Source organism: Eumetopias jubatus, unplaced genomic scaffold, assembly GCF_037043125.1.
Source record: "Eumetopias jubatus isolate StellerSeaLion01/CBP00866 unplaced genomic scaffold, mEumJub1_p1.0 scaffold_5, whole genome shotgun sequence".
NCBI lineage: Eukaryota > Metazoa > Chordata > Mammalia > Carnivora > Otariidae > Eumetopias > Eumetopias jubatus.
In genome coordinates this window covers 59,718,792-59,733,203 of record NW_028274811.1, presented here as the reverse complement: position 1 = coordinate 59,733,203, position 14,412 = coordinate 59,718,792, and the positions used below count along the sequence as shown (strand labels likewise).

Here is a 14,412-nt window from a genome sequence, read left to right as displayed (position 1 = left end):
GAGGAAGTGCATTTTACTCCATCTGGCTCTCTTCAGCCTGGGACGCATTGGATGGAGGGGATGATCCAAGGTTTATAGAAGCTAAACTTCACGATGATTATGGTTTTCCATATATAAAATGATTATAAGTGTGTTCTTTAAGTAGACTGAGAACAGTTATTCTCTAGATCCTTTGGAAATTAAAAAAAAAAAAAGAAGTCATGTTCAATTCCTTAGTTCTATTAGTTTATTTACAACGGACCAGAATTATATGGAACGGGGCTCACATGCCTCCTCCTCCCTCCCCTAACCAGGTTGCATCAGTCAGGGTTTAGATACCCCAAATGATTAAAGCAGCACTATGCCAACCTCCCAGGCACTGTTAAGATATTAGAGAAACCAGGAGAAACACAGTGGTCAGAAAAACTATAGCTACCACAGCCTAGTAAAACTACCCTTAACAAAAATTGTCTTCCAGAGAGGAAAACCCACCCTTATCTGCAGAAACAAGATGGAAAGACAGAGCAGAAACTGTGATCATTGGAGGCGGCTGCATTGGTGTGAGCCTGGCTTATCACCTCGCCAAAGCGGGGATGAAAGATGTGGTCCTCCTGGAAAAATCCGAGCTCACTGCTGGATCTACCTGGCACGCAGTAAGAAAAGCACTTCGAAACCATCCCACGCAATGAACTGTGCACCAGTGCAATCACTTTTCTTCCCCTTACAACTCCCCACTTAGAGCTTTTTAGAGCGAGTTTCCTTTCCATGGTGTTGGAAGGTGCAATTACAATTTAGTTGGTGTACTTCCAGGGTGGGATCAACATTTATAATGTCTTTATCTTGGACATGTGGCTTCTGGATTCAACCCTGGCTCTGCCATTTTCTACCCAGCCGACCTGTGGCCAATTACTTAAGTTTCCATTCCTGCTGTGCAAACGGGAATATCAACAACACCTACCCAATAGGGTTGTGACGAAGGTTGAGTTAATATGTGTAAAGTTATTAAACACATGGTAAATGTTTAGCAAATGTTAGCTTTTTTTGTGGAAGGATCCTGGCTGGCTGATCTCAAACATAGCTGGAGACCTTTCCCTAAACTCCCCTCACCTGGGTTTTGTGGTCCTTTTTTTTCATGTATGATTTTAATTCCACACTGTGAGTCGACAGGTTGGCTTCGTGAGGCTGAGGACTATGAGGGCTGGGAACATGGGACCCTGCTTTCGTGTTGTGCTAAACAGACACGCAGCCGAGTCAATTGGACATATTTAATGATACACATAATTGTTGCCGTACTACACAGTAATTGGGCTGAAATGGAAAGTTGCTCAGGTAAATGAAGGGGTTGGCACTGCTCTCATACCAGTATGCCATCCCAGTGATCTCTGAAGTCAGCTAAGGATGGGAGAGGCAGTTTTTGTGACTGTTGGCACAAATTTCTTTTGGAGAAAGAGTTGGGCAGTGTTAGCCGCTGCTCGTCATTCTTTCTGTCTCTAGTTTTCCTCTGCTGACACAAGAGGGAACCCTGCTTTTTAGGGACATCTGAATCTCGAACCCGCTCTAGGTTTGGGGGGTGCCAAGCACTGAAAGGGCTGCCTATCTCCTGTTGAGACTGGAGAAGAGCGCAGCCCACATTTAAGCCCAGTTGGGCCCAGTGTTCTGGTAGTCTCATAGTCAGACCCCACCCACTGACTGGATGGAGGCTTCTCAAAAAGTCACACCAAGCCCAGCTCCTCTCCCCTGTCTCCTTCCCCTCCAGTCCCCTCGTCCCTCAGTCTGAGTGGGAGGTACGGGCACCTGGTCCTCCCTCAGTGTCTTTTCAGAGCCCTTACAGGCAACTGACTCTCATTTCCACAGTTGTCCTTCAGCTCGCGTCCTCCTACCTGGAGAGAGGGGTCTGGGAAGCCGCCAACGCTCCTGGCTCTTCTCCTCTCCCTGAACTAGACTTTCTAGGTAGGCTTCATGTTATCACATGGAAGGGAGCCTGTATTTCTCCTGTAACCCTCCTGTAACTTCTCCTTAGTGAACATTTGCTCACCCTTTCAACAGTATTCACTGAGAGTCTATATTGGGTCAGGCCAGCCCTGTTCTAAGAGGTGGGGACACAACAGGGAAAAACTAAGTGCCTGCCCTCACAGAATCACATTCGGGTATGGCAGACAGAGAACGCACAAGCAACGCTGGAGAGTAATCAGTGCCGTGAAGAAGAGTAAGGTGGCGTAAAGGGATGGAGAATGATGGGACGGAGGAGTCAGGAAGCTACTTTGAGGAGGTGACGCCTCAGCAGGGACCAGGAAGAAGTGAGCGAGGGTGTGGTGAGGCTGTCCCGGTAAGGGCATGTAGGCAGGGGGAAGTTTAGGCAAGTGGAGGTATCCTGAGAGGGAGGGTTACACCCTTTTAATACTTCCCGATTGTTAAGGAGGGCATGCGTTTTAGTACTTTAATTACAGATTTGCTCATTTATATTTGATTGATTTGATGTGGCCTACGTTTTAGAATAGATTACTGGATTCCCTGCATTATTACTTCTTAGACATCCCATGAATGAAAAACAAAAAAGCAACATACTCTGAACCTGTTTTTTCAAGAAAAGTGGGCAAAATTCTTAAGATGATAGCTTCTTGTTAAATGTTAACTGTGCAAAATAATTTCCCCTTAACCAGAGAGATTCCAGAGTGAGTGGGAAAGACATGCTCCTGCTTTGTGCACAAGGTATTATGCTATACACTTTACAAAAAGAGACCCAGGCAGTGTGAGCTCAAGATGGACTCGGGCATCAGGAGTCAGATTATTTGATGCCCTGGGAATAAAGGAAAAAACAACATGAAGAAGTTCTGTACATTCGGAATTTTTAACGCAGAGAAGTATTTGGAGCAGATTTGAAAATGTGTAAGGCTGGGGAGCCAGCTAAAGGCAGACTACAAAAATCCAGGCAGTCTCACTGAACTAGAACATGTGCTCAAGGTTAAACATATCTGTAAAGTGCAGGAATCAAGTACTTAAGGAGGAAGGCACAGCTTGCAAAATGAATATTAAAAATGGAGTCACAAATCCCCAAATCCTGAGGCTTTGCTATATTTTAACATGACTGCTTTGTCAGCAGGTGCCTCTACTACCGATTTAGACCATTTCATATAGGTTGGAGGGAAAGGGGAGAGGATGGAATGAGAAGCAGCTTTGGAGCATGGGGCTCCCAGGAGGCACGGCCCCTGGGGATGGTGCCAAAGTGAATGTTCTGGAGAACTGAGGACTAAAGAGCTGAAGATGCACAATGATCCATTTGGGGTGTAGGAAAACAATATTAGAACTTTCTGTTCATTTTCATCTAAAAATGTAACAAAGAAATTAAACTTTACTGGTCTTTATAAATAGCCTTCACTCGTGATGTGGGTGACATACTGGGTATGATTCCAAGGTTGACTAAAAGAAAGGTTGGCACACCACAAAGGAAGCAGCCCCATACTTTCTTTTTCTTTAGTCTACCATGACATAATGCAGATCACATGCTATAGAGTGTCATTGTTGTGATAAATTTTATAGAAACAGGGCTTTAAGTAATATAATTTGTGATGAAACGGAGAGGGAATGAATTTGAAAATGTACCATATCTCATACAATAATTTAAAGGGTTGTGAAACAAAATTTTTCTTTTACAAAAAGACAAGTGTCCTAAATTTAGTGGTCTTTGTAGTGATGCAAATGGCTGCCAGTCATTTCCACATAGCAGATACACATAAAAAAATGAATGCAATCTATCCTTTCAAAGTAAAGATGATATTACAAGTGAGAAATAACTGCTTTTTGCAAAATAGTCCTGTTGGGGAGAGAGCATTTTGAAAAGGGATGTTTGGAAATGTTGGCATCATTATTAGAATTTCTGGCCAAAATGATATGTATCATCTAGAAAAACTCTCATATATATATATATATATATATTCAGATGGGTTAAAAAATGAGATAAATTTTTTAACCCATCTGCAATTTTTCTAAATGATGAGTGTCAGTGCGATTTATACCCATTTATTTAAAATATAAAAATGCAGTAACTTCCAGTTAGCTTATAACAACAACTGCTGGACAAGGGAACATGAAACATGAATAGTCAAGTTTCAACAGAAATGTTTGTGGAGGCGATGATCGGGTGGGAGGAAGTGGGGTCACGATGCACAGACTACAGCCAAGAAAGTGCCCTTCTCCCACTCAGACCTTTGTATCATTGACAGCTAGCTTCCCCAGCCAGCATAGCCATTCAAACCAGTCTCAAAATAAAACACACCTGGGATTAGGCCTTCAAGTTGCTGTTTTACCAAGGCTAATCCTATACATATTTCAGTAATAAAGCATGTTACTTACATAGCTTTGCTAAAATATTAATAAATCAGTTGACTATTCAAAAGCTTTTCCTATAATAAACTTTAAGAGCTCAAAAGCTTTTTTACATAAGTAAATTTTAAAAATTCAAAAGCTTCTCTACACAATAAACAAAATAAAAATTATTTAAAATATTTAATTCATTTCAAGTTGTTTTTGTATGTTTTATGATCCCTGTTACTATAGTAATACATATTCGTATGTCATGTGAGAACAAAGAAATCCACATATTTTAGTGGGTATGCTTAAATTTTTTTATTGGATGTGAGTGCATGGAGCGCCTATGTTATATGATGGCTTGAGGTCAATCACCGGGCTTTTGGAGGTTGTAGAGGCTCATGAAAGAGAGGGCAGGATTATTAAAGAGATAGAGCATCACTAGCTTTAGTGACAATTGATGATTTCTCCAATGCCGTCGTCATTCCTGCTCAGTCATTGTTAGCTTGCTGTAAGGAAGAGCTTTTTCTTCTCCATGTTTGTGTATTTATTTATTTATTTATTTAATCAACAAGGATTCTTAATTCTAATTTTATTCGGAGTTATAGTTCTCAATGATTATCTTGTCTCCGTTTCATCTTTTCTCTTTTCTCTTTTCTTCTGACTACAGTTTTCTTTCTTCAAATCAAAATTAGGCCCCTTCCTGTCCTCCTTAAAGACTTGTGATCATTCTAGCATCTTCTCTTAGCTCTTTTTTTTTTTTAAGATTTTTATTTATTTTTTGACAGAGAGACAGTGAGAGAGGGAGCACAAGCAGGGGGAGTGGGAGAGGAAGCAGGCTTCCCGCGGAGCAGGGAGCCCGCCGCGGGCCTCGATCCCAGGACCCTGGGATCATGACCTGAGCCCCAGGCAGACACTTAACGACTGAGCCACCCAGGCACCCCTTAGTTCTTATTTTTTTTAAAAAGATTTATTTACTTATTTTTATTATTTTTAATTTTTTTTTTAAAGATTTTATTTATTTGACAGAGAGAGACACAGACAGAGAGGGAACACAAGCAGGGGGAGTGGGAGAGGGAGAAGCAGGCTTCCCACGGTGCAGGGAGCCCGATGTGGGGCTCGATCTCAGGACCCTGGGACCATGACCTGAGCCGAAGGCAGACGCTTAACGACTGAGCCACCCAGGTGCCCCTTATTTACTTATTTTAGGGGAAGGCACAGAGGGGGAGAGAGAGTGAGAGAGCAAGAGAGAAAGAAGATTCCGCACTGAGGGTGGAGCCTGACTCGGGGCTTGATTCCCATGATCCTGAGATCATGACCTGAGCTGAAATTAAGAGTCGGAGGCTTAACTCAGCCATCCAGGTGCTTTTTCTCTTAGTTCTTATGTTTTTTTCTAAATGCTTTGGCACTTAATCATCTGCTCTTGATTTCACTGTTTCATATATGATAAGTTTCATGACTTCAGTCAGGCTACAAAATCTTGAAGGATAAGAACAATGTTTTCAGGGCACCTGAGTGGCTTAGTCAGTTTAAGCAGACTTCAGCTCAGGTCATGATCTCAGGGTCTTGGGATCGAGTCCTGCATCGGCTCCTGGCTCAGCAGTGTGTCTGCTTGTCCCTCTCCCTCTGCCACTCCCCCACTTGTGCTCTCTCTCTCTCAAATAAATAAATAAAATCTTAAAAAAAAAGAACAATGTTTTCTCCTTCAAAAATTCCCATTTAATATATCCTTGCTAAAGCCCAGAATAGAAACACAGTGTTCCCTAAACAAGTTCATTGGGCTAAATGTCTTGAATAACAATTTTACAAAAATGAGCCCATGGGACTTTTTCAGGTGAAAGATGATTAATTCATAATTCTATGAAAATAGCTCTCTGGGGAGGGGAAGAGAACTGATATAGTGTAGATATACAATTTTCTGGTGGTCTGATTTACCCCAGGTTAAGCTCTGAGGATCTTGAGTAAATGGTGAATGGAACCCTACCAGGGCTTGTGAATATTATTTTTTTTTTCAACTGACAGGAGATATATGGAAGGCACATCACGCAGACACCTGAAGGCTAGGGATTCTCCATTATTGATCTAGAAAAGCTCATCTGCACACTAGATACTAAGCTTGTAGAGGAAAGTGGGATATTTGAAAGTGAAAGAGCCTGACTGGCACTTCCATTAGAATGGGGCTTCGCTCTGAGAGCGTCTCTAAGACCTGCCAGGATTTTTCAAAAAAAAAAAAAGGCTGTGCATGTGTCCAAATGCTTGAACAAGTACTTGATAGAAGCCCTAGGGTTCTGGTCCATAAAGGATGACTGATGAACTTTAAATGGGGTGCTTTTGAGTTCGGGAGAACCAAATACCTACCACTATCATAGAAGAACCTTATAAATCCTCCCAAACAGATTTTATTTTGAACAGATTGTGTTCTGATGAGCTTTCCAGAATAAAGTAGCTGCAAAATGGGGCTCCAGATACTTAATTTAGAGAAGCTGCTTCATATAATTGCTTAGAATTCTTTTTTTGGATACTACATTGCATCTGCCAGAGTTAATAAAAGGGGTTTTGGCATGCTACTATTTAGTTTCTTTTTTGTGAGAGTAATTAATAAGTGTTTATTCAGCAAATATTTGTGGGTTACAATCTATGTATTCATCAGACAGGTTAAGTTTCAACAGAAGTCTGTTCACCAATTAGCCAGGCTCCAGTTCTCAGGAATTTTCCAATTCTTGAATTTTGGGAATTTCAGGAAAAAGAACAGGAGGGCTGTTCCATTTAAGAGAATGGTGGGGATAGGGTCAAGGAAAATTTTGCGAGTCCATGCTCTTTGTCCTTACGGGAACACATGATTTGCTGGTTTAGGTCCATGTCGTATGCCACCCCCACCCCCGTATTCTTCCTAACAACATGCATTCCTAAACTTCTCATCTTAGTCATCCCATTTATGAACCTACAAACACTGTTTCCTTAGTGACTTTTAGGGACTTAAAGTATACGTTCATTGGCTGACTTCACATCACCTACGTGGTTCAAATTGCTTCTCATAGCTCTTCCATGAGTCTTATGCCCAGCTGTGCTCAAACAGCAGCTGATGTGTTCTCATCCCAAAAGAATGGCTGGTGCTTCTCAGTTTCTTGCCAGTAATAAATTACCGCTTAACAGATAAACTACTAGAACTTAGAGAATGTTGTTGGCGAGAATGTGGATGAAAAGGAACCCTTGTGCACTGTTGGAGGGAATGTAAGTTGGTGCAGCCACTATAGAAAACAGTATGGAGGGTCCTCAAAATATTAAAAATGGATATATTATATGATCCAATAATTCCACTCCTGGGTATTTATCCAAAGGAAAAAGCCCACTAATTTGGAAAGATATATGTACCCCTGTGTTTATCACAGCATTATTTGCAATAGCCAAGATGTAGAAGCAACCCAGATACATGGATAAAGAAGAGTGGTACATTTATACAATGGAATTTTAAGCAGCCACAAAAAAGGATGAGATCTTGACATTTGTGACAACATGATAGACCTGGAGGGTATTATACTAAGCGAAGTAAGTCAGATGGAGAAAGACCGATAACATATGGTTTCATTTATATGTGGAATCTAGAAAACAAAACAAATGAATAAACAAAGTGGAAACATGTCCATAAATACACAGAACAAACGGGTGGTTGCCAGAGAGGAGGGGAGTGGGTGGGGGGATAGGCAAAAGGGGTAAAAGATACAGCACAGGGAATATAGTCAATGGTATTGTAATGTGTTATATGGTGACCGATGGTAGATACACTCGTGATGAGCACAGCATAATGTAGAGTTGTTGAATCCCTATGTTGTACACCTGAAACTAATGTAACATTGTGTGTCAGCTCTACTCAAATAAGAAAAAATTTTAGAGAATGTTATTTTTTTTATCTAGTATTTTCTTTCCTTCCCGCTTTTAAGGCAGGTTTAACAACTTACTTTCATCCTGGAATAAACTTGAAGAAGATACATTATGCTAGCATCAAACTTTATGAGAAATTGGAAGAAGAAACTGGACAGGTAAATGCATTTAACTTGAAACTGTCTTTTCGGTCAATTCCTCAGAAATATGTAGGATTTCTGAAGAATTTTGATATATCATCATTAAAGCTGTGTGTAGTGACATTAATGGCATGTGAAATGTTTCTCGTGGTAGAGAAATCTGATGGGTATTTAAGGTAAGAATCCCAAGTTTGCTTTACGATCCATTTAGTTTCTTGAAGCACATTTCCCATGTAATTAACCACTCTTGATTTTTTTTTTTAAATAAGGAAAGGATACAAAAGCAGCTTTCAAAAATATCTTTAGTCAGTTACTATATCTAGAAACTAAGAAATCAGAGACTTTCAGCAACTGGATTACAAAGGATCTGAGGAAAATGGCTGCCAGATTGTCACACAGTTTTGAAAAGTACTTCACCAAAAGCCCCTCATTTTTATTTTTATCTCTTTTCATACTTATAAGTGCTCTCAAAATAAAGTGGCCAGTAAAAACTATCGATAGGCTATGATGGGAGTTTACTTAAAATTTTCATGCTATTTTCCTTGACTAAAACTATCAAATGGCTCCCCACAGTTTGTAGGCCAAAGGCCAAAGAAGGAGAGTCTTCCTTAGCTGAGCCCTGCTGCCTGCTTTCCAACATTTTCTCTTGCCACTCTTTGCCGTATGCTTCAACTAGTCTTAATTACATATATTTCTGGAATGTGCTGGGCTCTCTGCCTGAAACAACATCTTCTCAGACCCCATCTCAGTATTCACCCTCCACCCTTCCCCGAGGTCACCCCCTTTGAGAAGCTGTCCTTGACTTTCCCCATCCACCAGTCAGGCCAGCTGAGGGCACGTCTCTTGGTTCTAACAACATATAACTTTCTTTTTTAAAGATTTTATTTATTTATTTGGCACAGAGAGAGAGAGAGAGAAAGTGTGAGCACACAAGCAGGGGGAGCGGCAGGCAGAGGGAGAGGGAGAAGCAGACTCCCCGCTGAGCAGGGAGCCCGATGCGGGACTCAATCCCAGGACCCTGGGATCATGACCTGAGCCGAAGGCAGACGCTTAACCGGCTGAGCCACCCAGGCACCACAACATATAACATTCTTAGAACACAAATCTCTCTCTCTCTCTCTCTCTCTCTCTCTCTCTCTGTTGTGGTAGTTGCTTTACTGGTTGGTCTTCCTAGGGACTATGAGAAACTTGAGGGCAAGGAATCCATCTTTCATCTCTGTGACCCAGCGCCTGAGTGCTTGGCCAACTGAAGGAATTCAATAAATGTCAAATAAATGTGTATTTCCATTCATGCTTCAGCTCATCACTGCAACATTCTGATTATATTCCTTCCTCAAATCCTTGGTCTTTCTCGTTTTCACATGGTTTTCTTTTCCTCTCACATGAACAGTCTCATGTTATTGTAATTATGCTCTCAGCTGTCTACCTTCACCCGTCCACTGTAAGCGCCATGTAGGCGGACTCTTTGCTTCTTGTTTATAATAGTATCTCTGGGGCTTACAGAGTGTTGGACACAGAGGAGCTGGTGAGTAAGTAGCTGCTGAGTGATGTCTCTGTGTAAGATGCAAAGATTTTATATAGTTATCTCTTGCACTGCGGAGTAAGTCTCTTTTCTGTACACTCGCATTTTCATTGTGCTGAAGAAGAACCATGTTTGAATGCCAAATAATGATTTCTTTATGTGTTTTTATTGGCATGATTGTCACAGGTGTTGGGATTCCATCAGCCTGGTAGTATCAGAATTGCCACAACTCCTGTGAGGGTCGATGAATTTAAATATCAGATGACTCGAACTGGCTGGCATGCAACAGAACAGTACATTATTGGGCCTGAAAAAATTCAAGAGATGTTCCCTTTACTCAACATGAATAAGGTATTTATCTTCAGGGTATTTTCACCATTTGTGGACTTGAATTAGGATTAGAAAAAGTTACTTTAAGAAGTTTATTAAAGGTAGAAAAACTGCGCACACATTTGGAATGGTGAAATCAGATGATTAATGCTGGAATCTGGGCATGTAACAAGGTGGACTATTATGTATGCTAAATGAAATATAAAAGCATAATGAAAAAAGTTTATTAGTTTTTCACCTTTGACAACTGAGGGGGCATTTTCAATACCTTTCTATTACTGTGTCCCCAGATCTAGGGGTTTCCATACATAAACTTCTGTTTGAGAACTGCAGAGAAAATAATTACCTGGTATGATAAATATGCATATAGAAAGGCTGTCTTATTCAGACTTTTTACAGAATCAAATTTAGAAGGGCCACGTTATGTTGCTCCACAAATACCATCTAGCTCTTAACTGTACTTCCAACAGGCTCTATATCAGGTATTGATCTAGTTTTAACCAAATTTGGCTGAGAAAATCCACTTGGGAATTTAGTGTCTTTTTTTTTTTTTTTTTTTTTGGCTAGGCAATAATCCCATTCAGATAATAAGCCTGACTAACACTATACATTGCTACAGCGTAGATTTACGTACCAGGTACTATGCTAGGCCCTTTATATACATAACTTTATTTAATTTTCACAATAATATTATACAATATATATTATTGCTACATAGGAAATTGCAGGTTAGGTAGTTTGCATAATGGACTCAGGCTCATCCGGCTAGAAAGAGATGGAGCAGAGAGACTTGAAGCCAGGCTCTCTGACTCCATTGTGCGCACTACTCAAGTATACCACCAGATGGGGCTGGTGAGAGAAGCAGGGGTTTATGTTCCTCCCTACCTGAACTGAACTGGAGCGGCACCTTGTATCATTGATCTGGGTGCTGGGGTTGTTTGCCCTCGTGAGTCTATAGGCTGCTGGCCTTCTCTTCTCTGGAGTTTTGTGTGATGACAGTGTGGTTGCAGACTTGAGTTGCATTGTCTGCACTGAAATTCCATCACTGTAAGGTTATGCTTATTATCTGTTTATATGTCACTCTTGGAATGCTTTGCTGGAAGTCCTCACGATCAGAGTTTTCTCAGAGGTATTAGGCAATGGAAATATGTGGGAAGAGTAGTGTATGGATCTGGGGGCAGGGGGGTGCCAAATCAAATAGATACCGGATTACGGCAATAAGGACATATCCATTATAAAATACCAACTTGACATTTGGAAGTCTACAGTAATATGAATTCCATTAAAATCAAAACAAGTCTCGGGGCACCTGGGTGGCTCAGTCGTTAAGCGTCTGCCTTCAGCTCAGGTCATGATCCCAGGGTCCTGGGGTCAAGCCCCGCATCGGGCTCCCTGCCCAGCGGGAGGCCTGCTTCTCCCTCTCCCACTCCCCCTGCTTGTGTTCCTGCTCTCGCTATCTCTCTCTGTCAAATAAATAAATTTTAAAAATCTTTAAAAAAAAATCAAAACAAGTCTCTTGCACTAAAACTATAACAAGAGATTGGATTAGTAATCAAAAGCTGCCCACAAAGAAAAGACTGGGCCCAGATGGCTTCACTGGTAAATTCTACCAGACATTTAAAGAAGAATTAATACTAACCCTTCATAAACTTTTCCAGAAATAGAAGAGAACACTTCCCAACTCATTCTATGAGGCCAGTATTGCCCTGATACCAAAACCAGACAAAGACAACACAAGAGAGACAGGTATCCCTTGTGAATATTGGTGCAAAAATCCTTAACTAGCAAACTGAATTTAGCAACATCTAAAAAGGATAATGCAGTATGACCAAGTGGAATTTATGCCAGGGATGCAGGGTTGATTTAACATCTGAAAATCTGGGGTGCCTGGGTCGCTCACTCAGTTAAGCATCTGCTTTCCGCTCAGGTCATGATCCCGGGGTCCTGGGATCGAGCCCTGAGTCTAGCTCCCTGCTCAGCAGAGTCTACTTCTCCCTCTGCTTGTGCTCTTTCTGTGTCTCTCTCTCTCTGACAAATAAATAAAATCTTAAAAAAATAACATCTGAAAATCAATCAGTATAATGTGCCACATTAATAGAATGAATAAAGGACAAAAACACATGATCATTTCAATAGATGCAGAAAAGACATTTGACAAAAGCTCCTTGTTCGTATTGGGTGCTCAGTAGATTTCTATTGAATGAATGAGACCTAACTATAATACTGCACAGTGTTCCCTCTATCAACTTGTTTGATCAGACTGTCATTCTTCTTTGTTTCCCCATGGTACCTAGCCTGAAGTCCTAGTGCAACATAGGTATTCAAGCATTAGTTGTTGAATGACTAAGCCGAGTATACATTTTCCTGACACCTGTATACACTTAACATGTGAAGTTGTTAATAGTACTGAACAATGAAATATAAATAATTGATCAATTAGTATTAGACTGACTGCAAATGTCAGAAACCAAAATGATAATGCTTAAACACGATAGAAGTTTCTCTTTCCTTTAGGCAGTCCAGGATTTGAATGGTGGCTGTTTTCCGTGAAGATTTCAGGAACCCAGTTGCCTTCTAGATGATTGCCCTGTCATTCCTAGGGTGTGACTCCTCTGTCCTGATTCCAAGACGGCAGCAGCTAGAGCTCCGGCTGGCCATCATGTCTGCATTCCAGACAATAGGAGGGAGGAAAGACAAAGAAGGGACAATGGGCACATGCCAGTGGTTTTGTTTTCTTTTGTTTTTTAGGTAGGCTTCATGCCCAGTGTGGAGTCCAACTTGGGGCTTGAACTCAAGACCCTGAGATCAAGGCCTCAGCTGAGATCAAGAGTCAGACACTTAACTGACTGAGCCACCCAGGCGCCCCATGCCAATTGTTTTTAAAAAACTATTCATGGGGCGCCTGGGTGGCTCAGTTGGCTGAGCGACTGCCTTCGACTCAGGTCATGATCCTGGAGTCTCGGGATCGAGTCCCGCATCGGGCTCCCTGCTGTCAGCGGGGAGTCTGCTTCTGCCTCTGACCCTCCCCCCTCATGCTCCCTCTCTCTATCTCATTCTCTCTCTCAAATAAATAAATAAAATCTTAAAAAAAAAAAAAAACTATTCATGAAAGGTGCCACATGACACTTTCATTTGTATTTCACTGACCAAAACTTAGTAATGCTTCTAGCTACCAGTTGGAACTAATAACTGCCAACTATTGGAAATTGTTCCTAGTGGCTATGTGTCTAAATACACATTCAGTTTCCATTGCTATGGGGGGCAGGGGAGAGAATGGATGTTGGAGACAACTGCAAGCCTCTGTCAAATAGGCTGTCTACTTAACACTCAGTGTGAGTCCTGCCTCCGCAGGAGCTTTGATCAAGGAAAAAGAAGTACAGACTGATCAATCCGATGCCGTGATGCACTTTTAAAGTCCAGTTTTACTAAACATTTCCTGGCAGGATATAGTTACACTGGATAATGGGTATGTTTTGTTTAAATATTGACTCTTTTATGATTAATTTAGATTTTAGCTGGACTATATAATCCTGGAGATGGTCACATTGATCCTTATTCTCTAACTATGGCCCTCGCTGCTGGGGCTAGGAAATATGGTGCCCTTTTAAAATATCCCGCCCCGGTGACTTCTCTGAAACCCAGGTCAGATGGAACATGGGATGTTGAAACGCCAGAGGGATCTATGAGAGCGAATAGAATTGTGAATACTGCAGGTAAGCATCATATATACAAATATGATGTGTATATATATATATATATATATATTTAAATTAGTGGGTTTTTTCAAGTGGCAAAGATATAAGACATGTGGCCATAGAGTAATGTTTTATACTAGGCACATTGTTGGGAAACACTGTAATGTTCCCAAGATGAACATTTTGTCTGTTTCTAAGCTACAAAGCCCTCCCTCTGTCACTTTGCTTTTGGTGTGTGATGCCACTCTGCCCTTGGTTACACACATAGAAAGTTGGTGTTCTGGGCGCCTGGGTGGCTCAGATGGTTAAGCGTCTGCCTTCGGCTCAGGTCATGATCCCAGGGTAGTGGGATCGAGTCCCGCATCGGGCTCCCTGCTCCTTGGGAGCCTGCTTCTCCCTCTGCTTCTCTCTCTCTCTCTCTATCCCTCTGTCTCTCATGAATGAATAAATAAAATCTTTAAAAAAAAGAAAGTTGGTGTTCTTCTCCATCCTGTTTTCTTCTACTCCAGATCATGTTTTGTTCATGATGCTGCTTTTTCCCTTCTACGTTCACTCTTTCTTT

The 14,412-nt window shown here is 41.3% G+C and overlaps 1 protein-coding gene across 1 annotated transcript in view; it reads left to right on the top strand.

The window, feature by feature from the left end:
* DMGDH (dimethylglycine dehydrogenase) overlaps positions 1–14,412 on the top strand; it is a 64,770-nt gene that overhangs the window by 551 nt on the left and 49,807 nt on the right. Inside the window, exons 2-5 of the mRNA XM_028114484.2 lie at positions 458–632; positions 8,223–8,321; positions 10,012–10,176; positions 13,664–13,868. Of these exons, the coding sequence (XP_027970285.1) occupies positions 458–632; positions 8,223–8,321; positions 10,012–10,176; positions 13,664–13,868 (644 nt within the window). The remainder of the gene's footprint in view (positions 1–457; positions 633–8,222; positions 8,322–10,011; positions 10,177–13,663; positions 13,869–14,412) is intronic.